This window comes from Syzygium oleosum, unplaced genomic scaffold, assembly GCF_021117445.2.
Source record: "Syzygium oleosum isolate NSW1041296 unplaced genomic scaffold, Sole_v2.1 Sole_v2.02, whole genome shotgun sequence".
NCBI lineage: Eukaryota > Viridiplantae > Streptophyta > Magnoliopsida > Myrtales > Myrtaceae > Syzygium > Syzygium oleosum.
In genome coordinates, this window is record NW_026607486.1 from 21,078,046 (window position 1) to 21,104,011 (window position 25,966).

The following is a 25,966-nucleotide window of genomic DNA, read 5'->3' on the forward strand; positions in this document are numbered from 1 at the left end:
TACGTGTTTGAACTTTCAACACTCTCTACGAAAACATGCTCTAATACCACTAATACAAAAAGACGCACAACCGCGAATAAAGAAAGAGACACTCAAAGGAAAATACTTCTCTGCTGTTTTATTTATCTGATAAAAGACCTTTAAATAAGCCACTGATAACAGCTGGATAATTACAAGATAACAACAAAAGAAACCAATTCCTAAAATCTAGACGGTAACATATCACAAACCAAACAACTTTGACTTATTCTAAAGATATTAAATTGACTGATTTTAGCCCATAGAGACGGGCGGCTATAGTCTAATTCGTGTCGGGATCGTCTTCCGGCCGTCGTCACCAAGCCGGGTAGGAATTTCATTGTTGACCCACGTTTTGCCTCTTTCTTGCTATGTTTCCCCAGTTTTGGGCATGCTAGGCCGAAGTTTGCGGCCATCAGGCTCACGCGAACTCCGGCCCCCTTCCGTTCTTCATTTGGCTATCGTGTGTGTTGTTGTTTGTCTATCGAGAGCCCTGGCCCCAAGTCGAGTCCCAGTTGAGCCGAGAACCCTTTGTTTCGCCAGTGCACTCCAACTGTTTGATAGAATGCCTCGGTTAGTTTTATTTCTAATTCTTCGTTTGTCGCCGAATCGGCGTTCTCATGTGATGCTCGCCCTCCTCTATTGCCGTGTTCTTATGTTTGCTGCTGTTCGAGGCCTCTCGTGGTTTTCGCTCGCCTCAACCCCTCCCCTGATGTCCAGTCGTGAGGTATGGCCTTCAGCCGGTGGCGCAAAGCCGGCCAATCGTGGCGGTCTTGGCGTGAGTATTGAGAGGTGGCTGGTTGAGGCTAGGCGTGGAGTCAAGTGTGGCTATCCTAGTCTTGGCCGGCGGAGGTGGCTGGCCAGACAGAGGCCAAGCCCTCGACCTGGGTGGGCCAAGGCGGCGCCGGAATGGGCGTGCGACCAGGCCGAGACGAGTGGCGCCGTTCGTTTCGGCTGTCGACGGCAACCAAGAAAGAGTCGGGTCGTGATGCAGGTGAGCTCGGGTTAGTCGGGTCGAACCTGGGCCGAGCGGTTGGGTCAGTTGATGGCTTGCCCGCATGGGCTGGTATGCGTGTAGGCCGGGCCGGGCGAGGGCCTTTCTTCGTTTGGGCCAGTCTATTTTGGTTGCATGTTAAGGCCTATTTTTCATTGGGCTAGGTTGATGTCCTGGGCCGGGCTTGGTTTTTGGCTTAGTTTTTATGGGGTTGCCGTACTTGGCTCATTTACTAAGCCTAGTCCAGTTGTGGATGGGGAGGTTCGACTCGGGTCCGTCCATTGTTTTAATATTATAATATTATATAATTATTTTAATATTAAAAATATTTTGAAATTTAAAAATTCAATTTTTTTTTTATTTTTTTAAATTAGGGAAAAGCTTATGATATAGATTTTGAGTAGTTTTCTTCTAAAATGTGGTCAAAATTGAACAAGCTCTTAAGGCTTTACAATATGATGCTGTTTATTCTTAAAGATAAATGCTAGGTCGCTATTTGCGCATTCCATTATTCTTCAACATGTTGATTGTTGTTTCCCTTCAGCCTAGTTGGGAATGGCATTTTCCTTATCTCTTAGTGTTAGATTCTTGCATTTCCTTGCAATTTATTTAATGCATCCTTGGTTGTTGATTGTTATTCTAATGATTGCACACCCGTATGATCACATAATATGTTAATAGATAGATTGAAAATCAATCTAGGCTACCTGGCAAACATTTTCTTGAATTGAACAAGGTTAGGTACCGAAAGGGCACTAGTTGGGTAATTAGTGTAATCAAGTCCATGAACTATTTAAATCTATGTTTCGTAGAAGTAAAATAATTCTCCCACGCTTTACTCGGATATCTAATTGACTCATCCAAAACTGATTAGTGGCGACTCCTAAATAATAATCATTAGTAATCCATTAGCCAAACCCCTAGGCGGTTCCACCGGTCTGGGGGAGGTCGCGACAGGCCTTTGCATTCTCGCTCGCGATCGACAAGGCCGCACAGACCCTGAGTGAGGTTATTGCAACCCCCCGCTAGCCACAGGCAAGGTGGCCTTGCCCAAATCTGGTGAGGGTCTTCGCGCCCTTGCCCACGACCGGTGGGGCCACAAAGGCCCCACGCAAGGCCATTGCGGCTGGCGAGGGTCGCCGGTGACCTTGCCAGCATAATGAAAAACAATGGAAAGAGAAAAAAGAAAAGAAAGACAGAAAATTAAAAATTTTAGAAATTACAAAATTGCAAAATTATCTACATCAGTGCGAGCTATACCATATAAGACAATTGACGTCCATGTTAGGGATTTTTTACCAAAATATTGAGGACTAAATTGGCTAAATTGAAAAGTTTATGATGTTTATGACTGAGTTGGTACAAATGCGATATTGAGTTAATAATTACATTGACTTTTATACACTATTCAAAGCAACTAAGTTTTCCAGTACAATAATAAGTTCTCGATTTTCCAGACATTCACTCATATGTACTGGTAGAGACAATTCGGAGCAATTTGCTAAGGATAGTAAGTACCTATTTAATAACTGCCTGGTACATAATCGATAATTACACTCGCGTTGCCCATAATGAGGCGGGGGAGAACCTTGGAACAACTTATGCTCGTTACTTCCTCCGACCGTTATGATAAAGATTTAGCACCATTTACGAAATGTTCAGATTGAATTATATCTCTTCTAAGAGCTGACGAGTTCATCACTGTAGTTACACTATGATTCTAGCATTGATTTTAGTAACTAGGAAGTCTGTTCACGCGTGTCGCGAGATATGCTGCGATTAGGCAACGCAACACAAAATCACACAACGGTTCACACAGAGTGTTGAATCAAATTCGTCACCGGATTGACCTCGGATGTGAGGAAAGGACATGCAATGGTTATTTGCATCATGCATCATAGATAACAAAAACTACGCTCATACAGAGACTTCATAGTCTCGCACTGGGATGTTCTCCTCTTTATTTTATACGCTATAAAGTCGCACTCTCTCCGTCGCTCACATTTATAACCCCTGAGCCAGTGATCGGAATGGGCTTCACATCGGGCCCTGCCGCCGCCGCCGCCCCTGCCGCCGCCGCCGCCTTGGGCACAACCACCATGAGGACACCGTTCTCCATTGTCGCCCTCACCTGATCGACCCTCGCGTCCTCAGGCAGGCGGAACCTCCTCGAGAACCGCCCGTTCGCCCTCTCCAACCTATGCCACGAGTCTGTCACCTCCTCCGCTCGCCGCTGATGCTCAGCACCCTCCCTTCCTCGACCTCCACTCTCACCTCATCCTTCCTCATCCCTGGCAGGTCCGCCTGGAACACGTGCGCCTCCAGAGTCTCCCTCCAGTCGATCCGCACGCTCGGGAACCGCACGACCTCCCTAGACACGTCCGACCGGGGCAGCCACAGGGTGGTCGACGGTGTGATCGGTAAGTCCAGGAACGGGTCCCAGATGTCGAGCAAGAAAGGATCGAAGACGCTCGTCCTTCGTCTGCGAAGAAATCGCTCGAGATCAGCGCCATTGTGGGAGAAGTGTTTGATTGACTGAGATGAGCAGTCGAAGAAATCACTTGTATTGGTTCAGTGTCCGCTTGCATTATTCAATCCAAGCCGGCAGGCGTAGCGTAGCAGTAATAAGCTATCAAGCTTAATCTTAATGTGCCGATAAGTTCGTGTCTTCAGATCAAAGTGTTCTTCCAAGTAGTAAACGCCAGCGCCGGCCCTGCCACGTAGGATGGCCAGCGTCCACGTCCGCGATTTCTGGTCAAAATTAGCCGGACTTGAAAATGTTTAGGACTGAATTGACACAATTACAATGTTTAGAACTAAATTGACAAAAGTACCATAGGTTTAAGACTTTTTGGACAATTTTCCCCTCCTCATATGTATATCTGTTAGTATTTGATTGGAATACGAAGAAGCGGAGAAGTTACAAGTGTGAAAGCAAGTAAAAATATAATTTGATGGATCCAACTCTTTCTTTACCTTTGTAGTTACTGGGTTGGGATACTAGACATGAGCTGTGCAGTGGAGTGCTTACTTAGACTTCGAAGAAATTCGAGGTTCTTGAATGATTAATTATGTAAACTTATAGACATGCAAAGATTTTGTCAAAGTATATTTTTGGGGAATTGTCCAATTGGTCCTAAACCTGCTGTATGGTTGTTAATTCATTCATAAATTTTTTAATTTTACCAATTGAGTTATAAACATTTGTATGGAATTCCAATGTAGTCTTTCCAGCCACCTCTCGACATAAATCGTTGACGTGGCAGTCTACCACATAGGACGGCCGTTGATGACTAGACTCATCAACTGTTTCCGGCAAAAATCGATTGAAAGGATTCCATTGTAATTTCATGATAAGGTTTAAGACTATATTGGCAAAATTTGAAAGCTTAGAACTGAATTGGTATATATATAATAGGTTTAGAATTGATTGAGTAATTTTATAGTACATTTTTCAAAACTTGGGGTTACGCACCAGCGTAAATATCACATCATTGTTTACGAGAGCGATGCCTCTGCACTTGTCAATTGTTTTTTATCCGTTTGAACATTAAACTTACCACATTTACAAGTGTCATATTGTTGCTGGTTATCGAACCTCGTATCCTAATTAGGGGTAATAGTTTCCAGTCCGGTCCGGTCCGGTCCCACCCAGTCGGGTTCCCAACTCCTGGAACCAGACAATTTGATCCTTAAACCGGACCGGTCGGTCTGCTCCGGTTCCAAGGTGGTCCAATGAAACCGGTCGCGGCGAAGTACCTGATAAAAACTCCCGCTATAACCTAAATCTAAAGCCAAAACACGAGCAAAAAACCAAAAGTTGGAACAGACCCCGAGATGATCAAGAATGCAGTGGCAAGAAACATCACTCAAGAGTTCCAACTGGTATGCGAGCCAAAGTTGCAAAATTGCTCGCTAAATCCCACTGATTTTTCTCAAGGGCCAAACAGAATATCCTATTGGAAGAAGACAACACACCAAGAAGAAGGAGAAACAGAAACAGGAAAAGCTAAGAGCTTTATGGTTCCAATAGGAAAAAAGAAGACTTTCCCGTGACAGAAGAGATGGCAGAGAAAGAGTAGATCAATGTGAGTGGGTTAGGGGTTGTTTGGTAACCTGCCAAACAGTACCTATTTCTATTCTTTTGTTCCCGGAAATAATAAAAAAAATAGAAATCCGTTTGGTAAATTTTTTATTCCCGGGCACAAATTTGTTTTCATAATCAGTTTTGAAACAGAATCAAGAATAAAAAAAAAAGTTACTTCTTGATCTGGGAACAAAAAAAAGAATAAAAAATCACAAGTTGGGTATTGCTCGTGGTGAGTCCCGCTACCGCTTCCAGAAGATCTCCGTTGATCGCCATCGTAACTCCTCCCTTCACCGCTGCTGCTCCTTCACCGGCGCTTCCTTCACGACGACGGCTGCTCCTTCACCGACCAAGCTTCTCGTTCGAGGTGACTTCTTGCAAACTTGCAACTATGGGAGGGACGCCGTCGCCACCGTTGAGCAAGCGCGGCCTTGGCCGATCTGGGCGAGGGCTCGCTCGAGCGAGCACTGCCCTCGCCTATCTGGGCGAGGGCTCGCTCGACGCCATCGCCACCGTCGAGTGAGCACGGCCCTGGCCAATCTGGGCGAGGGCTCGGTCGAGCGAGCACCACCCTCGCCGATCTGGGCTTGCTCGAGCGAGAGCGAGCGTGGCCCTTGTTGATCTTTTTGTCCTAGCTCCCAAAGAAATCTAGTGGCCCTACCTAGCTAGCCGTAACTAACAGCGTGTGTGTACAGGTTGACATCCTGATCCGTCGCGTCGATTTTGGCCCTCTATCTCTTTTGGCTCAACCCTCCTCAGCTCCCCTCTGTGCAATCACCGCATTGCCTTGTCGCCTCCGCTCCGCCATTCGTCTCAGGTATGTTCTCAAATCTCCCTCCAAGAGTGGCGGCTGGTCATGTGCATTTCTAGTTATCTTTTGTATCTTTGCATTCTGCTCGTTTCGATAGCTGAGAGCCTTGTAGAGAGTTTCGAGCCTATTTGGACAATGGAGTTCTTGTGCTGGTTGATTGGTGCAATTGTCGGGCCTTTCTTAGCCGGTCCAATGGTTGGATTTTGGTTCTACAGATTCTGATTTTTCGCGGGGCTATAATCCTCTTAACTAGCTCATCGACTTGTTGATCTTTATTCCATTTTCTTTGGTGGGTAATTGAATCTAAGCACCGGTTGGGTTTCTGGTAATGGGTGAGTGCCGCATTCTCAAACCTTGAATCTTGTATTGCTTCAGCTTAATTCTTACTTGGTGCTTGGATCTCGAGAATGAGACGTGGAGAATGCATATCTTTTTTGGCAATGATGTATACCTATGCACTTTTTCTTTTCCCCTTCTTTGTGCCTTTAGCTTTGCCAGAGCATAAGCTTCTTTGTTTAGCTCGAATTGTAGCTTGAGATTGTATTTTCCAAATTTTCTCGTGCTGCTGCTTCTCTTGAGAATGGTTGCGTGTATTGCTTGTAACTTCAACATGACTATGTTATTGATTTAACGCATAACTCATATGATGCTCAACCAGTCAAGGTTAAATCACATCTCAAAAAGAGATATTCAATGCAAAGTGGACCGAGCCTTTAACCAACCTGCTTGTAAGTTTGTTGGTTGAGGAGGTCAAAAAGGGAAATCGTACCTCTTCTACTTACAACAAAGCTGGGCGGAATAACATACGGGCTGAATTCATTAAATAGATAGGATACTAATATAGCCTATTTCAGTTGAAGAACAAGGTGAACAAACTGAGAAAATAGTATGGTAGTTTTAAGAAGTTTTTTTCACAATCCGGATTTGGCTGGGATAATGTGAATAAAATAGTAGTTGTCGACGATCCAAGTATATGGGAATCTCACATCAAGGTATCTTTTAACTTTTGACTATTTTGATGTCATTGTAGATGTAAGTTTTAAAATGTTTGATTATGTTGCTGACAAATGTCATTATTGTGAAAATTGCAGGATAATAATGAGTCGGCAAAATTCAAAAAGGATTACTTTCCTCGGTATCCCAAGCTGTGTATTGTATTTGGTGGTACATATGCTACTGGGGATCATGCCACAGGAAATGCCGAAGATTTGATGGTGTCGGAGGAAGGTGACAATGGTGGTGGCGATGCAGACGGTAATCCAGAGGACTTAAGTGATCACCACATTAATGAGAAAGTCTTTACATCCGACAATACTGCAACTCCAGTTCATGACAAGCACAAATTGGATAAGACTTTAAATACCAAGAGGAGAAAAAAGAGTACCTCATTTTGCATTGCTGACACTTGCAAAGCTATACAAGAGCTGATCAAAGCTAAGGCAAGTCAATCTGTGAGTATCTCTGCCACTTCACAGGTCACACCACCACTTGTGGACCCCTTCTCTGTCTCCACTGTCATTGATGTCCTAGTTAGTATTCCTGAGTTGGGGCAAGATCTTTATAACAAAGCAGTGGAATGAGCATGTGTTAGTGCCGCATGGAGGGAGGCATTCATCAAATCCCCAGCTGAAAGGAGAAATGGACTTCTTCAATGTCTTCAGTAGATGTTGGGAAATGTACTGTGGATTGTGTGGGGGTTTCATTTGATTGTACGACCTATGTTAGTACTTGATATTTGGTTTTTAGAGATATTGATGTCGAGACACTTGTACTTTTGTGGTGCCATGGGTACGATAAACTGCTTGGGTTTTATATATGTAGTTTGCTTTCACTCTACTACTTATGTCATTGGTTGTTATTGGATTTTTTTTTTCAGATATCTATATTGATGTTCTTCTATTTGTGTGATGATATAGGTACTATGGAAGGGAGATCAAATAGTGTATCTAATGGGCAAGTAGATCCAGATGAACAATTATTGGATGATGATGATCTTCACATATTGATAGCATGGTTGTGCATTGTTGCGGTGGACATGTCCATGCATACGAAAGAACCTATTAGGGATAGCAAACAATCATGACCCGAATGGATAAGGGACATTGTTTATGGACATTCAGATAGAATATATGAAGCCTTCAGGATGGAGAGACATGTTTTTCTCAACCTATGTGAATTAATGAGGGCAAAAGGTTAGTTGAAAGATAGTCGGTATGTTAGGATAGATGAACAAGTTGGGATCTTCTTATCTATAGTTTGTCATAATAACTCCGATAGAGATTTATGTGAGAGATTCCAACGTTCAGGAGAAACAATTAGCAAGTATTTTAATACAGTGTTAAAAGCAATTCTCAAACTCTCAAAAGAGGTTATCAAACCACTATCCTTTGATGTTGTCCCATAGGAAATTCTTATGGATCCTAATAATGAACGATACTTCAAGGTATGATTTTTATATAGAGTTTACACTATCAAATACATGTAGTTGATAATCTTGTATAACATTACATTTTCATAAATGCGTAGGGCTGCGTAGGTGCTATTGATGGCACCCATATAAATGCTTCCATCCATATGTCTCAGTAGATCCCATTTAGAGGCAGGAAAGGGAATACCACCCAAAATGTGCTGTGTGTTTGTTCATTTGATATGAAGTTTACTTTCGTGTATTCTGGGTGGGAAAGATATGACAACGATTGACAGGTGCTTTCGGCAGCACTCGAGACTCATCGACTGCAATTTCCTCGATCACCGCTAGGTATTTGCTTTGTCTATAAGAAGAAACTTTCTTTAAGATTGTATTATGGTTGCATATCATAACAAATTTATATATACCATGTTACAGGCAAATACTGCATGGTAGATTTTGGTTAAGCATCACTTTTGGGATTTTTAACTCCGTTTAAAGGTGAACGGTATCATTTAAACGATTATAGGGGGAGTGGGAGACGGCCAAGAACAGCAAGAGAATTGTTTAATTATAGGCACTCTTCACGAAGGAATGTCATTAAGAGGTCATTTGGGGCATTAAAGAATCGTTTCACCATTTTGAGACACATGCCTCTATTTACAATAAAAAAATAAGCACTTATTATAATTGCATGTTATGCTTTCCATAATTATATTCGTGATCAAGATAGAATAGACAAAAATTTTTCCCTTTATGGAGATCCGGAGTACCCGTTTGGATCTAGAGAAGTGAAGGTTGCAGATGATACATCACATGAGCAGGTAGCTGAGATAAACATGCTTAGGAAAAGTATTGCAAATAAAATAGCAAGGGATTACAATATGCCCGAGATTCCATGATTTTGTGTTTCCGACTTTTGTAATATTATTTTTAAATACTAGATGACGATGGGAGAGGATCATTATGTGTCTTGAATTTTTTAGTGCCTCTCTTGTTTGCTGACTTTTTTTAGCACGACCATTAGGCTGCACACATAAGCACGAAAGTAATGAATTTCAATGGCGTTTCTTGTATGCGCGCGTGCGCGTGCGTGTAGGCGTGCATGCGCGCGCGCGCGTGTGGGAGTAGTTCGTTTGGTGCTCATCAATATCGTTGATGACTAAGAAAAGAGTTGCTCCTTAGGAGGCACGAAAATTGTTCTATGGCTGGTTTGGCAATGGATTCGGTGCTGTTCGAAACCATCGGGTAGAGTAATACACTCAAAGGTCAGCTGTGACCTTCAAATTGAGATAAAACACTGATATGAGTGATAGAGGGAAGAGTTTATACCAAGTATATACCATGTTTATACATATCACCATGTATATACTTGGTATATACATATCACCATGTTCACCATGTTTCCTTCACTTACAAGGAAAAAATAAAGTGGTGAGTGCTCCATGAGAATTAACTACCAAGTTTAAAAAAGCACTTGAAAAAAATTTAGTATAAAAATTTTGTGCAGTTACCAAACGCATTTCTGTTCTTTTTCTATTCCAGGAATAGAAATTTTGAGCAGTTACCAAACGCCTTTAAATGCTCAGAAATTGTTTCCGGGCATAGAATAAAAAAAAATCATTTCCGAACAGAAATTATTTTTAGGAACATAATGGTTACCAAATGCACCGTTACTGAATGTGTAATGGTTTTGTGGGAAAGGGGCAAGAGGCGTGAGTGCTGAGAGGGAACATGGAAAGAAAAATCAACTAGCTTAGAGTTTCTTTAGAGATTTTTAAGAAATAATAAAAAATAATAATCAATTCGGTCCATACGGTTTGGGTGGGCGGTTCTACCCTTGGAACTAGGAACCGAACCCAAAATCACCGGTTCCAATTTTATGGAAATGAGAATCGGATCGACTCTATCGAGAACCGCCCAAAACTGGCCAGTCTGGTCGATTCCTTTTGCACACACCTAATCCTAATTGATAATGTGAAACGTATTGCTCACCTAACTATCTTATTAACCCGATTAATGTTATCTCCTTCGGGGCACCATGGATTGAGTGGGTATCAACACTTTTGGGGCAAGGTAGCACGAGAATCTGAAAGAGTGTGCATAATCGCTATCGCTTGATCCGGCTATACTCCCAGTAGGTTTGTAATGGGGCAACGGTAATTTGTAATGGGGCGACGGTAATGGGTTCTCCCATAATGACATTCTGTCGTAGGTGTGAACTTCTATGATAATGCTGAGGAGGAGCCGTCGACGTCAATGGCCCCTTCCCACGTTTCACTGATAAAAAAACTAATATCATCATGCGCAACGATTACAAGTTCGCAATCATTTATCAGCACCGCTTCATCGTTAAAGTGCATAATCTTCAGGTGGATTTGCTTACCTAAGAACCTATCCAGAGACAATGCAACACACCATCCAGAGATCGACACGTGGCGAGTCGGGCCCACCAGTCAAATTTCTCAAAAATCTCTGACTCCCTCGTCTCCTGCTCCGTTAACACCGTTACTGCTCTCCTTCTTTCACTCTTTGTCACGATGTCTCTCTGTCCCGTCGAGAGTGCCCTTGCTCAGGAAGCTGCACGTCTGGGAGAAGTTGATGGCAGGCTTCTCCAGCGACCTGGACAGGATCGGCCCGGCGATCCTACCGGAATCCGAGAGCTCCGACGACATCTCTTATCCTACCAATATCCCCACAAGAAACCTAGGACAGCACGCGACTCCGGACAAAAAACCCCAGAATGGAGGAGGAGAGTGAGTTGAGAAAAGTCGTGTTCTTTAGGGGCGCTTACTTAAAAACGGGTTTTGAATTCTTTTTCTCAATTCGATGGTAACTGATCTTTTACACGAGCCATCTTCTTCGTTTTCTTGTTCTATGTTCATGCGTCTTTCCACCTGCAAAAATTTTCATTCTCTCCGTATTCACGTTAAATGTGTCCTGTGCGGTGGGGGGTTGCTTGGGAATGTTGGTGTTCATCGGTAGTTTTGATTACTGTGATATGATAATTTCTTTCTTTCTTTTTTTTTTGATAATCTGAATTCCCGCACCGGCCGCACTACAAGGGTCCGACTGGCCAGGCACCAACCGGAGGAGAGCTAATCTGACCCCATAAACTAGCCTTCATGTAAGTCAAGAGTATGAGAAGGCTACGGCGCAGAGGGGACTCGAACTTGGGACCTTGGACTCAAGTCCTACGCCCTTACCAACGCAGCCAATCTCTTGGAGGCATGATATGATAATTTCTCTTGGGGTTTAATTATTCAACACCCCCTCCGACAAAACACGCGCGCTTTGAATTTGCCTTCCGCCGGTTGCCTCCCGGAGCACCATCGGTGGCTCCGATCCCGACCATGCCGCCGCCTCCGCCTACGCCATCGCCTCCCGAAGCCCCATTGGCTCTGTCTTTCCTCCGCGAAGGCGCTCCTCTAGTTGTCAATCACGCCACCGCCTTTGGCTCCGATCCCGACCCCGGCGGAGGCGGTAGTGTGGTTGACGACTAGAGGAGCACCTTCACAGAGGAAAGACAGAGTAGGGCGGAGAGTGAGAGAGAAGTTTAGCCGTGTGGAGAGAAGTTTTCTCAGGAGGAAGGGAAGAGAGAGAGAGAGAGAGAGGAAGACTGAAAGAAGGAGAGCAGTCACGGCGTTAACGGAGCAGGTGAGACGGGTAGTCAGAGATTTTTAGGAAATCTGATTGGTGACCCCGACTCGCCACGTGTCTACCTCTGAATTGTGTGCTGGATTGCCTAGATAGAGTATTAAATTCACCTAATATTCTTTTTCTGTGAACACCTAATATTCTTGTTTTTTCCTAAGTAAAAGCATCCACAGGTCAACACCTAATATTCATTTCATGATTTTCCGCGACCGATCCAGCTAGAACGCTGTTTTATTTCTCGCGTAATCAGCAAAAACTGTTCTATAAACCCAACTCGTGAAGACCATATGAAGCAAACAAAATTAAAGCGTCTGCATATATCTCCAGAAAACCTCCCTCCATTAACGTGCGATCGACCAGAGAAACAAAGTCCATAATGAACCCAAGAATCAACCACCGTTTGATCCTCTTCCCTCATCCATTCCAAGGCCACATGAACTCGACGCTCCAACTGGGTCGGATCCTCTACGCCCGAGGCTTCTCCATCACCATCGTCCACACCAACTTCAACGCTCCAGATCCGACCTCCCACCCTCACTTCGCCTTCCGATCCATCGCCGACGGCATCGACCAATCGGAGGCCTCCACGTCAGACATCCGTGGCCTCCTCGCGCTCCTCAACGTCCGGTGCGCAGTCCCCTTTGAGGAATGCCTGCAGGAAATGGTGTCATCGCAGGGTGGTGATGCGGCGCCCATTGCGTGCTTGATATCGGATTCGATGTTCAGTTTTACGTGCGGTGTAGCCGAGAGGTTGAAGGTCCGCGCGTTGGTGTTGCGGACCGGCGGCGCAGCGTTTCTTTATGTTGCCACTATATTTCCGGTTCTGAAGGAAAAAGGATACGTCCCGGTGCTTGGTAAGCTCTTTTGTTGTTGCATGATGTGGGTTGGTATATTCTTCTCTTTTATCGGTTCAAAAGTTCTGATTTTTTTGTGTGTTCTGTGATAAATTGACAAAAAAGTACAGTTTTTCCTTCGTTGCCCCAGTTTTATGAAGGGCTTTTGCAAATGGATTTGGGGGAAATCTAATTCGATTTTGTTTAACCACATCGTCATAAATTTTAGAGTACTGACTTACATAACCCAATTTACAAGGGAAAAATGTAAGAAAAGTTCTAAATTTTTTGCATCGGTGTCAATTTAGTCCTAAATCTTTTGTTTTTATGCCAATTTAGTCTTTCCGGCTAATTTTGGCCGGATATCACTGATGTGGACGCCGGCCGCCGACCTATGTGGCACCACCAGCGACGACATAAACAACTTTTAATAAAATTTTAATATTTTTAAAATTTTTTTCTTTACCTTTCTTCTTCCTCCAATCGGTTGCTGGACCGGCAACCGGCTGGATGCCAGGGTTGGTGAGGGCGAGCCTCGCTAGCGGCTTGACCCTCGCCAGATTCTGCGAGGGCGAGCCTCACCCAACCCAGCACGAGGCTCAAGCCCTCGCCGGATGGCCGCAAGGGGGCGGCCAAGGGGTCTTGGAGGAGCACGATTAGCATGGCAAGGCTGAGAGGAAGACTGGTTCCAAGTGACTTTGTTGTCGCTCCCCGCGCTAACCTTGAGTTTCGAGACCACCAACTAATCTATAGTAGAATTTCATGCTGCTTTCCCCGTGGATGTAAATCACTACGACCGAACCACATAATTCTGATGTCCGATTTATTTTCATATTCTGTCTATTTTACTGTTCGATCGCTTGCTTCCACAACAGTTAATTAGTACAATTTATTACATGGTTTTATAAATTGGGAAAAAGTGTTAGAAAAGTCTTAAATCTTTTGCATTTGTGCAAATTTAGTCTTAAATCTATTTTTTGTGCCAATTCAGTCATAAACCTTTTATCTTTGTGCCAATTTAGTTCTTCCAACTAATTTTGGCTAGATAATGCTTACGTGGATGCCAGCTGGCTTACATGGCACAGCCGGCGACGATGTGGACAACTTTTAATAATATTTTTCAAAAAAAAATTTAATTTTTTTTTCTTTACCTCTCTTCTTCCTCCAGTTAATCGTCGGTCCGGCAACCGACTAGAGGCCAGGACCGGTGAGGTCCCTCGCCAGCAGCTAGGCCAGGCATGACCTCGCCGAATCTGGCGAGGTCGGGCCTCACCCATGGCCAGCAAGGCTCAATCATCGCCCAGCCCAACGTGAGGTTGGCGTGTTCGTGCTGTGGCAGAAAAATCCCAATCCCTGGTACCTCGAGTTAACGATACAACGGAGATTACAACCATACTCGAGTCACTCAAACACTCTCGGTGTTACCCAACCCCAATTACACCCAATAACTCACGCAGTATTTAGCTCTATAATTACTCACGAAATAATCTCTCAATCTCACGAAAGAATTATACACAAATCTTACCACAAGATTTAATTGGCTTCAACTCACTAACATAAGCTCCTCTTTGATACTCTTCATAAGAAGTCACACTTCTTATATATAGACAAGAGCATGATCCAAATTGGGAGACCTTCTCAAACTAGAAAACCATTCAATTATGAAAACTATTCAAAATAGAAAACTTACTTAAATTAGGAAACTTTCCTTTAATAAATCTAGAGTTGGGTTGCATCTACTGGCGCAAAACTCGAGACATATTTTTAACATTAACTATATCATCTTAGTAAATCATTTTTGCATTGTTGATTGTATAACCATAACATGTTCTTTCAACACGTATTGATGTTCATGACTCATAAAAACTAGCAATATTCCACCACACATTGCTATTTCAATTTTCAAAATACTTACTAAACGACTTGTTGAGATTTCTGGGTTTTTAGGCTACGTTTGGTTCGACATTCTTAAAAGATTTTGGCCTTTAAAGTCTCTTGGAAAAAGGTTGGGGCATTTGGTAAAATATTTTTTGGACCACTTTGGGGAAATACCAGCATTGATGAAGACCTACCTTGAGCTTTGAACATTTTTGAAATGTTATTGTTGGGTTTAATGACTTTTTTCCTTTCAATCTTGCCTTAACTAATAATTGCGTATTCCACTCAGGCCCTCTAAAAATACTGCTCATTTTCTTTACACTCTCTGTGCTCTGTCGGTTGCTGACATTATTAAGGTCAAGGTCGAGATCGCGCGGGTCAAGGGTCGCCAAGGTCGAGGGTTGCTGTCGGTCGAGGGTCGAGCGACAAAGACCTGGCCCCTCGGCTGTGGTTGCCGAGGTTTGATGACCTCCTTTGGCACCATGTGTCCCCCATCAGCTCGTGTATCTTGCTTGACCCCTTGATCTTCCGGACTACATACATCCTGTTGTCATCAGGAATATTTACCGCAGCGATGGTCCTTGTACAGCTTCGACTTCATCTCCAGATTCGCATCCAGGAGGTTCATCACCGTCATCAATTCAAGAACGGCGATGTTTTTTCGTCGACAAGGACTACGTCTTGTCCTTCGTGGGTTCACATCGAAGGACCTTGCTGCTGCCGCTCTTGATCAAGCTCTCCACCTAGTAGAATATGCTCACTGCTGCTTCCCCAATCCTTCCCGAAGGACTAGATTTGGGTCTACTTGAGGTCGCCCGGGGTCTCGCGACCTTTGATTAATTTGTGCTTCCACTTTCATCTTAAAATTAAAGTCCTTTACAAATTTGTGACAAATAGAAACACTATATACACTTTGAAAAATCTCTTTAACTTGAAGTTCTTTATAATTATGCAGAGGCATTTCGTAAAAGCTGAAACAATCAACCAAACACACCCTTAGTGTTTACCAATGTCTTTTTTCGGCCAAAAGTGTTTAACGCGTCCTTACAACTAGAGAAGTCAGAACGGACCCCTACCATGCGGTGCTTTGCAATGTACGCGATTGGATGCATGTGTATGGCAGTAGTTTTCTGTATAAAATCATCTGGGCGTGTCTGGATGTCAAGATCCATATATTGCTTGCTTCCTTCAAATATTTCCTTGCTAAGGGAATTTCTTTTTCTCATATAGTATAGTTTCTTTCCACTCTTATGTATCAGGTTCCCGCTCCGAAGAGGCAGTGAAGGAGTTTCCGCCCTTACTAGTTAAAGACATCCCAGCAGTTGATCCGCAGAAACCCGAGGTGATGTTCCGAATTTTGGATAACCTGATTGAGGTAATCAAGAACTCTTTCGGTGTCATCATCAACACATTCGAAGAGCTCGAACATACTGATCTCGCATCGCTCCGGGAAGTTTTGTCGGTCCCGTTTTTCCCGATCGGTCCATCCCACAAATGCTGCGTGACATCTTCGTCGAGCAGCTTACTAGTAGAGGACAGAAGCTGCATCTCCTGGCTAGATGAACAGCCGCCCAAATCCGTGATCTACGTGAGCTTCGGGAGCCTTGCGGCCATGAGCGAGGCAGAAATCTTGGAGATTGCACTGGGCCTAGCGGACTCCAAGCAGCCCTTCTTGTGGGTGGTCCGGCCCGAGTCGGTCCGCGATCCGGAGTGGCCACAGAAGTCGCCAAGCTGCTTCCTCGAGGCACTGGAAGGGAGAGGGAAGATGGTGAAATGGGCACCTCAAAAGGAAGTGTTGGCTCATCCTGCTGTGGGAGCATTTTGGACCCACAGTGGTTGGAACTCCACTTTGGAAAGCATAAGTGAAGGAGTGCCAATGTTGTGCATGCCTTGTTTTGCTGATCAAGGAGTGAATGCAAGGTATGTGAGCGATGTTTGGCGAATTGGAGTGCACTTGAATGGTGGGCTTGAGAGAGAGAACATTGCAAGGGCCATCAAGAGGCTGTTGGTGGAGAGAGAAGGAGAAGAAATAAGAGAGAGGGCATTGGTTTTGAAGGAGGAGGCCAGTGTTTGCGTCGGACAAGGCGGGTCTTCGTACCGAGCCTTGGATGCTTTGGTCAGTCACATATTGTCTTTTAAATAATTATATGTTGTCCGAGCTTAATCGCGGTGGCATCGTAACTAGGTTATTCCGTTTACGATTGAATAATTATCGTGTTGTTAGCAGATTAATACTTTCAAGCCATTTATGTCACTCTTATTAAATAAATTAGCGTGCTACTCTTTTCAACACGACAAGTTTATTTATATACATTTAGACAACTTATAAATATTTATTTGAGAGTTTATTTCTTAAATGCGTTGAATTTCGTTAATTTGTTCACTGAAGGAGGTGTTTTGGGGTTTAAGAGTATCATCTGTGATACTACTTTATAAACTCATCACCATGGACATGAAGTAAAGTGAAATGCTAAACCCTTTAATTGGAGTAATCGAGTTCTAAATTTTCTCTATCAAAACTGTAATCAATTCCATCTGGCGACGAAACTTTCGATTTTTAGTAAATATTGATGAACCCAATATATACTAAACTTCACCTGAACCGTCAATACTCATATAAGCCACGTGACACCCATGCTAAATGCTCCGAATTTAGTTCAATATATATGCTACACTCATATAATAATTTCTCTCGATTTCTCATATGTGGCTACATATGGGACTGCCACAAGGGCAAGTTCCAATGGAAGAAGTTAATTACAATTAAAAAAAAAAAGAGAGAAAGCTTAAGACTTATTACATCAATTGCAACGTTGAAGACTTTGTTGCATTTCATACACAAATTTAATAATATCAATGAAGGTTTTCACAAACTTTAGTCTATTTGTATCAATCTATATTCCGGTCACTTACAGAATGACCATGATCCACATTCCACAATGAATTCCGGATACGGCTAAAATACAAAAAGCGATTTATCAAATTAGTTTATAAAATAAAACAGAAAACTCTAGCTGGGTGCTTATAAGTATAATTAGTAATTTATCTAAATACACACTTACAGAATCGATATTTTTCTTTTCTTTCTTTTGTTTCCTTTCTTCTTCCTCTAGCCGGTCGCTAGGCCTCGGCAATGGCCGACGACCGACCAGAGGCGGCAAGGTCTACCTCGCCATGGCTAGGCAAGCTCAACCTTGCCAGCCCGGCGATGGCGAGGCTTGACTTCACCATCGCTAGGTGAGGTTGGCATCGCCAATGCTCACCCTCGCCAGTGGACCTCACTTTGGCCTTGCCGGCTAGAGGAAGAAAGGAAGAAAAAAGAAAGAAAGAGAAAGAAAAGAAAAGAATAAATAAATAAATAATTTAAAAATTATTTAAAATGTTTACGTCAACGCCGGCCGTGCCTCAGAGACGGCCAATGTCCACGTTTTTCCGGCCAACAATGGCCGGATTGACTCAATTAACAAAATATGAAAAGGTTTAAGACTTAATTGGCATAATTAAGAGGTTTATGACTAAATTGGCAAATATACAACAGGTTTAAGATATTTCAGACAATTTTCTCCTTGGATGGACCACATAGAAATACTAGGAATGATCAATTCCTGGGTAGTTTGGTTCCCACCCAGAAATCGGGAACTGGACCAAAGGGCCGATTTGCAATTTTTGGAATCGGGAACTAGACCGATGCCCGGTCCAATTCCAAGGTGGGCCAATGGAACCGAAAGCTCTCTCATTTAATGGGAAAAGTGCCAAAAAAAGTCCTAAACCTTTTGCATTAATGTCAATTTAGTCCTAAACCTTTTTTTGGTGCCAATTCAGTCATAAACCTTTTGCATTTGTGCCAATTTAGTCCTAAACATTTTTTTGGTGCCAATTCAGTCCTAAACCTTTTAAATTGGTGCCAATTCAGTCCTAAACCTTTTGTTTTTGTGCCAATTTAGTCCTTCCGGCCAATTTTGACCGGAATTTGCCGAAGTGGACGCCTGCCGGCCGGCAGCCGGTCACCGGCGCTGACGTGGCGCTAACGTTGACAACTTTAATAATATTTTAATATTTTTTTGAATTTTTCTTTTTTTCCTTTTTTTTTCCACTTTTTTTTGGGGTCTTTCCTCCTTCCTCTGGCCGGTCGCCGGTCCGGCGACCGGCCAGAGGCCAGAGGCCGGCGAGCTCGACCTCTCCGGCCACTGGCGAGGCTCGCCCTCACCGGCCACTGGTGAGGGCGGCCCTCGCCCGGCGATGGCGAGCCTGGCCTTGGTCGGGCGAGGCTCGACCTCGCCGGGATCCGGCGAGGTCGGGCCTCGCCCGACCATGGCGAGGCTCGAGCCCTCGCCGGAGGCCGCGGCGAGGGCGACCCCCTCCCCCCCCCCCCCGCCGCATTCTCCGTGGACTTCTCCGGCCCCTTCCGCGACAACGTTTTCTTGGGCCTCGCCGCGGTTGCAAATGCATCGGTGAGTCCGTTTTCTTGGGCCTCGCCCGACCAAGGCCAGGCTCGCCCTCGCCAAGCGAGGCCACCCTCGCCAGTGGCCGGTGAGGGTGAGCCTCGCCAGTGGCAGGCGAGGTCGAGCTTGCCGGCCTCTAGCCTCTGGCCGGTCGCCGGACAGGCGACCGGCCAGAGGAAGGAGGAAAGACCCAAATAAAAAAGTGGAAAAAAAAGAAAAAAATAAATAAAAATTCAAAAAAATATTAAAATATTATTAAAGTTGTCTACGTCAGCGCCACGTCGGCGCCGGTGACCGGCCGCCGGCCGGCAGGCGTCCACGTCAGCAAATTCCGGTCAAAATTGGCCGGAATGACTAAATTGGCACAAAAACAAAAGGTTTAGGACTGAATTGGCACCAATTTAAAAGGTTTAGGACTCAATTGGCACCAAAAAAAGGTTTAGGACTAAATTGGCACCAATGCAAAAGGTTTAGGACTGAATTGGCACCAAAAAAAGGTTTAGGACTAAATTGGCACTAATGCAAAAGGTTTATGACTTTTTGGCACTTTTCCTCTCATTTAATCATCAATCTCTGCAGATGTAGATCTTCGTCAAACCTTAACTAGCAAGACCATCACTCTCAAGGTCGAGAGTTCCGACATGATCGACAATGTCAAAGACAAGATACAGGCCAAGGAAGGGATCCCTCCACACTAGCAGAGGCTCAACTTAGCCGAGAAGCAGCTTGAGGACAATCACACCCTCGTGGATTATAAAATTCAGAAGGAGTCGACCCTCCATCTGGTGCTGCGGTTGAGGGGAGGTGTGCAGATCTTTGTGAAGACCTTGACCGGGAAGACGATCACGCTGGAGGTGGAGATCTCGGACACGATTGACAATGCGAAAGCGAAGATTCAGGACAAGGATGGAATTCCACCGGATCAGCAGCGACACATCTTCGCTGGGAAGCAGCTGGTGGTAATTTGCCAATGTAGTCCATCTATTCAATTTTGACCTAAAATTACTAACATGATGCCGTCTGTCCTATGTAGTATGGTTGACACTAACGTGGATAATTTTTTAATATTTGTTTCAAATTTTATTAATATTTTTTTCTTTTTTCTTTTCTTTTATTTGTTTTTTTATCAACTCTGGCAGGCGAGGGCCAACGACCCTTGCCTAGTCTGGGCAAGGGCGTCGCGGCCCTCGATGGCCACGGGCGAGGAGTAATAGAATATTTAAATATTAAACCACAGTTTCATTCAATAGCTTAAGTTTTTAAATCAGTTGGCAATAATCCCATAAAATCTCAATTGGTATCAAAGTAGGAGGTCCAACCTACAAGAGAGGGGGAGTGTTAGAATATTAAATAATAATCCACCCATAAAATCTCATAATCCTAAACATTTTAACAATATAGTTTATCCGATCAGTTTTGGCTAAAATTGCTAACATAAACGTTGGACGTCCTATGTGGCATGGCCAACTAAGATGGTCATCGTTGATATTGACAATTTTTAAAATTTTTTGTTTTTTTCCTTTTTCTTATTTTCTTTTTTTTCTTTGTTTTTTTTATAACTCTGGTTGGTGAGGTCCCCGGCCGACCATCACCAACCACAAGCGAGGGCTAGCGACCCTCGCTTGGTCTGGGCGAGGGTGTTGTAGCCCTCGCCTAAAGCTGGGGGCGGGCCTAACGCCCTCGCCTAGATCTTGGCAAGGGCACGGAGGCCCTCGTCGGCAAACAGTCGACCACTGCCTAGATGTGGTCGAGGGTGCAAGGCTCCCACCCATGGCCACCGAGGGCATCGCGTGAAAAGCAAAAGAAAAGAAAAGAAAGGGAAAAATAGAAAAAAATTAAAATTTTAAAAATTTGTCCACGTCAGCAACCATCATGCCACTTAAGACGGTTGACATCCATGTCAGCAATTTCAACATTCGTCGGATGGACTACATTAGCAAATCGTCAAAAGGTTTATGACTACATTGGTCCCATTGAAAGATTTAGGACTAAATTGGTATCGATACAATAGGTTTAGAACTTTTTTTGGTACTTTTCCTGCTTTTGGGTATTGCATGGTGTGAGTTAGTTTATTCTTTTCCTTTGTCCGCTCAAAAATTCTGAATTATGTGTGTTCTGTGATAAATTAACAAAAAAAGTCTAGCTTTTCTTCATTGCCCCAATTTTATGAAGGGTCTTTTGCAAATGGATTTGGGTGATCAAATTCGATTTTGTTTAACCATATTGTCATAAATATTAGAGTACTGACTTACATAACCCAATTTATCAAACCATGTAATAAACTGTATCGATTAACTATATCATCTTAGTAAATCCTATTTGCTTTGTTGATTGCATAACCACATGTTCTTTCAACACTAGTTGATGTTCATGACTCATAAAAAAACTAGCAATATTCCACCACACATTGCTATTTCAAAATTTCAAAATAATTCCTGAATGACTCGTTAAGACTTCAGTGAAGTCTGGCGTGAGCGCACGTGTGTGTATATATATTTCCATTTCCGTTTTCTTCATCTAACGATATATTCTTGCCTTAGCCCCCACTTTCCTCTTTTTTGTCCGCTTGTCTGTCTATATTTCCTCTTTTGTATTGCAGAAAGTGGAAGAGAGAACTTAAGAATAATAAAATAATCCGCCAATCTCTGGCACTCGAGTATTTTGGAATATATTGCTCATTGCGAGCTCGGCCTCGCTAGTGGCCGCTGAGGCCAACCTTGCCAGCCCCCGCCTCTTAGAAGCTTTAGATGAAGAGAGGAAAAGAAAAAAGAAAGTGAGAGATAATTAAAAATAGGAGAAAAAGAAAGAGAAAAAATTTAATAAAACAACACGAAAAAAATAAAAAAATATACATTAAAAAAATTTACCACGTCAGCGCCAGCTGATCAAAATTAGCCGGACGGAATAAATTGACACAAATACAAAAGGTTTAAGACTAAATTGACATAAATATAAAAGATTTAAGACTGAATTGGCATAAATGTAATAAATTTAACACTGTTTTGGTAATTTTCGCAATTTTTATGCCGGAGATAAGATCAATCACTTTCCGTCTACAGATATAGAAATCTTGTATGACAGCGACTCAAAGCCAAGTTCTCAGTACCTAACAGTGCCTATAATATATTCATGAAAGTCACTCAACACACATGATGCCCACCCAAAGCCTAATATTCATATAATGATTTTCTTCGACCGGTCCAACTCGATCCCTATATCATATTTAGCATGAACAGCTATTACCTGTTTTTTAATCTCAACTTGTAAAGACCATATAAAGCAACGACATCAAAGCTTCTGCATATATCTCAAGCGAATCTCCTTCCGTTAACGTGGGAGCGACAGAAGAAACGAAGTCCACAATGAACCAAAGAAACATCCACAATGAACCAAAGAAACAACCACCGTCTGATCCTTTTCCCTCTACCCTTCTGAGGCCACATAAACCCAATGCTCCAACTTGGTCGGATCCTCTACGCCCGAGGCTTCTCCATCACCGTCCTCCACGCCAACTTCAGAGCCCCAGATCCGTCCTCCCACCCTCACTTCGCCTTCCGATCCATCGCCGATGGCCTCAACCGATCAGAGGCCTCCATGTCGGACATCCCTGGCCTCATCTCACTCCTCAACGCCTGGTGTGCGAGCCCCTTCAAGGAATGCTTGCGGGAAATGATGTCGTTGCAGGGTGGTGAGGCAGCGCACGTCGCGTGCTTGATATCTGATTCGCTATTCAGCTTTACTTGCGGCGTAGCCAAGAGGCTGAAGGTCCGTGCGTTGACGTTGCGGACCGGTGGCACGACGTCGCTTTATGTTTACACTATATATCCAGTTTTAAAGGAAAAAGGATACGTTCCGATACATGGTAAGCCTTTTTGTTGTTGCATGATGTATGTTAGGTTATGCTTCTCTATTCTCGGTTTAAAGTTCTGATTGCTGTGTGTTTTGTGATGAAAGAACAAAAGAGTCTATTTTTTCCTTCATTGCCCTATGTTTTTTTTTTTGATCCATTGCCCTAGTTTCGATGAAGGGCTTTTGCAGATGATTTAGATGGTCAATATTATTATAAAACGAAAATTATCCAAAAATTCATAAATTTATTGTACTAATTTTTTTATTATGTCAATTGAGTTCTAAATATTTTCACGATTTGCCAATTGAGTCTACACAACCAATTTATGCTGGAAATCGCTAATATAGACGCCGGCCTTCCTACGTGGGGCGCCAGCGTTGACGTAGATAATTTTAATATTTTTTTTCGATTTATTTATTATTTTCTTTTTTCCTTTTCTTCTTTTTCTTTTCTTTCTTTTTTTTTTCTACCTTCTTCCTCTAGCCGATCACAGGGCCTCAAAGACAGCGAGGGCAAGCCTCGCCCAGCCATGGCGAGGCCGACCTCGCATAGCGACGGCTAGGGTGAGCCTCGCTAGGGGTGGGCAAGGATCGCTCAAGGCCGGTTGGCCATCGCTGAGGCCCAGTGACTGGCTAGAGGTAGAAGGGAAGAAAAAAAAAAGAAAGAATAAAAAAAGGAAAAATAAAAAAGTAATAAAAAATTCACAAAACTATTAAAATATTATTAAAAATTATCGATGTTAGTGCCGACTATGTAACGTAAAACGGCCGGTGTCCACGTTAGCAATTTCCTATCAAAATTGACTAGATTGACTCAATTGGTAAAACGTGAAAAAGGTTTATGACTCAATTGGCATAATTTAAAGACTTAGGAATGAATTGACAAAAGTATATTATAGTTTAAAACTTTTTTGGACAAATTTCCCTTGTTATAAGTTTTTGAGTACGAAGACCGACTTACACAACATGATTCATCAAACGATAAGATATATTGTACTTATATTGTCTTAGTAAATCATTTTTGCATTGTTCATTGAATAACCATAACATGTTCTTTCACTCCAGCTTAGTTGATGTTCATGACTCATAAAAAAACTAGCAATATTCCACCGTAGAATGCTACTTGAAATTTCAATATAATTGCTAAATGACTCGTTGAGATTTGAGGGTCCTTAGTGTTTGATAATGTCTTTGTTCTTTTGGCCAAATTGTTCAACGTGACTTTACAATAGAGAAGTTAGAACTAACCCCAACCGTGCGTTGCTCCGCAATGTACGTGATCGGAAGGATCTGTCCGCTGCTAGTTCTTATCCCTAGGGTAACAATTCAATAAATTGCTTAATAAACATTCAAAATTCTTGTCTATATCAAAAAGCTTTTCACAGGAAAATCTACTGATTTTATTGGTAAGTAATCATGGGTGTACTTCGTACAAATCCGTGGGGAAAAGTGCCAAAAAAGTCCTAAACCTTTTGCATTAGTGTCAATTTAGTCCTAAACCTTTTTTTTGTGCCAATTTAGTCCTAAACCTTTTGCATTGGTGCCAATTTAGTCCTAAACCTTTTTTTGGTGCCAATTCAGTCCTAAACCTTTTAAATTGGTGCTAATTTAGTCCTAAACCTTTTGTTTTTGTGCCAATTTAGTCCTTCCGGTCAATTTTGACCGGATTTTGCCAACGTTGATGCCTGCCGGCCGGCGGCCGGTCACCGGCTCTGACATGGATGACTTTAATATTATATTAATATTTTTTTGAAAAAAAAATTTTCCTTTTTTTTCTTTTTTTTCCACTTTTTTTTTGTCTCTCCCTCCTCCCTCTGGCCGATCTCCGGTCCGGCGACCGGCCAGAGGCCAGAGGCCGGCGAGCTCGACCTCGCCTGCCACTGGCGAGGGCGGGCCTCGCCTTGGTCGGGCGAGGCTCGACCTCGCCAGATCCGGCGAGGTCGGGCCTCGCCCGACCATGGCGAGGCTCGAGCCCTCGCCGGGAGGCCGCGGCACGGGCGAGCCTCGCCTGGGTCGGGCGAGGCTCGACCTCGCTGGATCCGGCGAGGTCGCTGGGCGAGGCTCGACCTCGCCGGATCCGGCGAGGTCGCTGGGGAGGTTGGGCCTCGCCCGACTATGGCAAGGCTCGCCCTCGCCGCGGCCTCCGGCGAGGGCTCGAGCCTCGCCTGACCAAGGCGAGGCCCGCCCTCGCCAGTGGCCGGCGAGGTCGAGCTCGCCGGCCTCTGACCTCTGGCCGATCGCCGGACCGGCGACCGGCCAGAGGGAGGAGGGAGAGACCAAAAAAAAAAGGTGGAAAAAAAAATAAAAAAAAAATAAAAAAAATAAAAATTCAAAAAAATATTAATATAATATTAAAGTTGTCCACGTCAGCGCCGGTGACCGGCCGGTAGGCGTCCACGTCGGCAAAATCCGTTCAAAATTGGCACAAAAACAAAAGGTTTAGGACTGAATTGGCACCAATTTAAAAGGTTTAGGACTGAATTGGCACCAAAAAAAGGTTTAGGACTAAATTGGCACTAATGCAAAAAATTTATGACTTTTTTGGCACTTTTCCCCAAATCCGTGCAATGTATGTGTATTCCAGTAGTTTTCAGTATAAAATTTTCTGAGCGAGTCTCGATGTCAATATCTACATATTGCTTCCTTTTCCGTGCTTGGTCATTTTCCTTTTCTCATAAAAGTATGGTTTATTGCACTCTTGAGTGTATCTCAGGTTCTCGATTGCAAGAGGCAGTGAAGGAGTTTCCAACGTTACTAGTTCGAGATATCCCGGCAGTCGATTCAAAGGAACCCGAGCTGATGTTCTGATTATTGGAGTTATTGGTGTCACTTTTAAGTTATTTGTGTCACGCTTAGACACGTTTTTAATCAATTGACATGCTACTCTTGTCAACATACTTTTAAGTAACCACATTTATATGGTAATCTCTGGACCTGGAGTGCATAAAATATGTTCATGACATCTGTTGACAGGCGATACTCACCTAAAC

The 25,966-nt window shown here is 43.4% G+C and overlaps 1 protein-coding gene and 4 pseudogenes across 1 annotated transcript; 4 read left to right on the top strand and 1 right to left on the bottom strand.

Annotated features, from left to right (window-relative positions):
• Window positions 1-2,984: 2,984 nt before the first annotated feature.
• LOC115673168 (18.1 kDa class I heat shock protein-like) lies at window positions 2,985-5,375 on the bottom strand (annotated as a pseudogene).
• Window positions 5,376-6,581: 1,206 nt separating this feature from the next.
• On the top strand, window positions 6,582-7,574 carry LOC115673169 (uncharacterized; annotated as a pseudogene).
• A 120-nt stretch (window positions 7,575-7,694) lies between these two features.
• LOC130137338 (uncharacterized) lies at window positions 7,695-8,610 on the top strand (annotated as a pseudogene).
• Window positions 8,611-12,214: 3,604 nt separating this feature from the next.
• LOC115673245 (UDP-glycosyltransferase 76F1-like) lies at window positions 12,215-16,977 on the top strand. Its single transcript, XM_030595357.2, has 2 exons — window positions 12,215-12,828; window positions 15,945-16,977. Exons 1-2 carry the CDS (start codon window positions 12,351-12,353, stop codon window positions 16,826-16,828), a joined length of 1,362 nt encoding a protein of 453 aa, XP_030451217.1. The 5' UTR covers window positions 12,215-12,350; the 3' UTR covers window positions 16,829-16,977.
• Window positions 16,978-22,511: 5,534 nt separating this feature from the next.
• Window positions 22,512-25,832, top strand: LOC130137339 (UDP-glycosyltransferase 76F1-like; annotated as a pseudogene).
• The last annotated feature ends 134 nt before the right edge of the window (window positions 25,833-25,966 follow it).

Bases quoted from the DNA above. Each gene is read 5' to 3' on its own strand.
- LOC115673245 (XM_030595357.2), top strand. From the start codon at position 12,351: ATGAACCCAAGAATCAACCACCGTTTGATCCTCTTCCCTCATCCATTC. The intron at 12,829-15,944 runs GTAAGCTCTTTT...CTTATGTATCAG, and splicing joins AGGATACGTCCCGGTGCTTG to GTTCCCGCTCCGAAGAGGCA.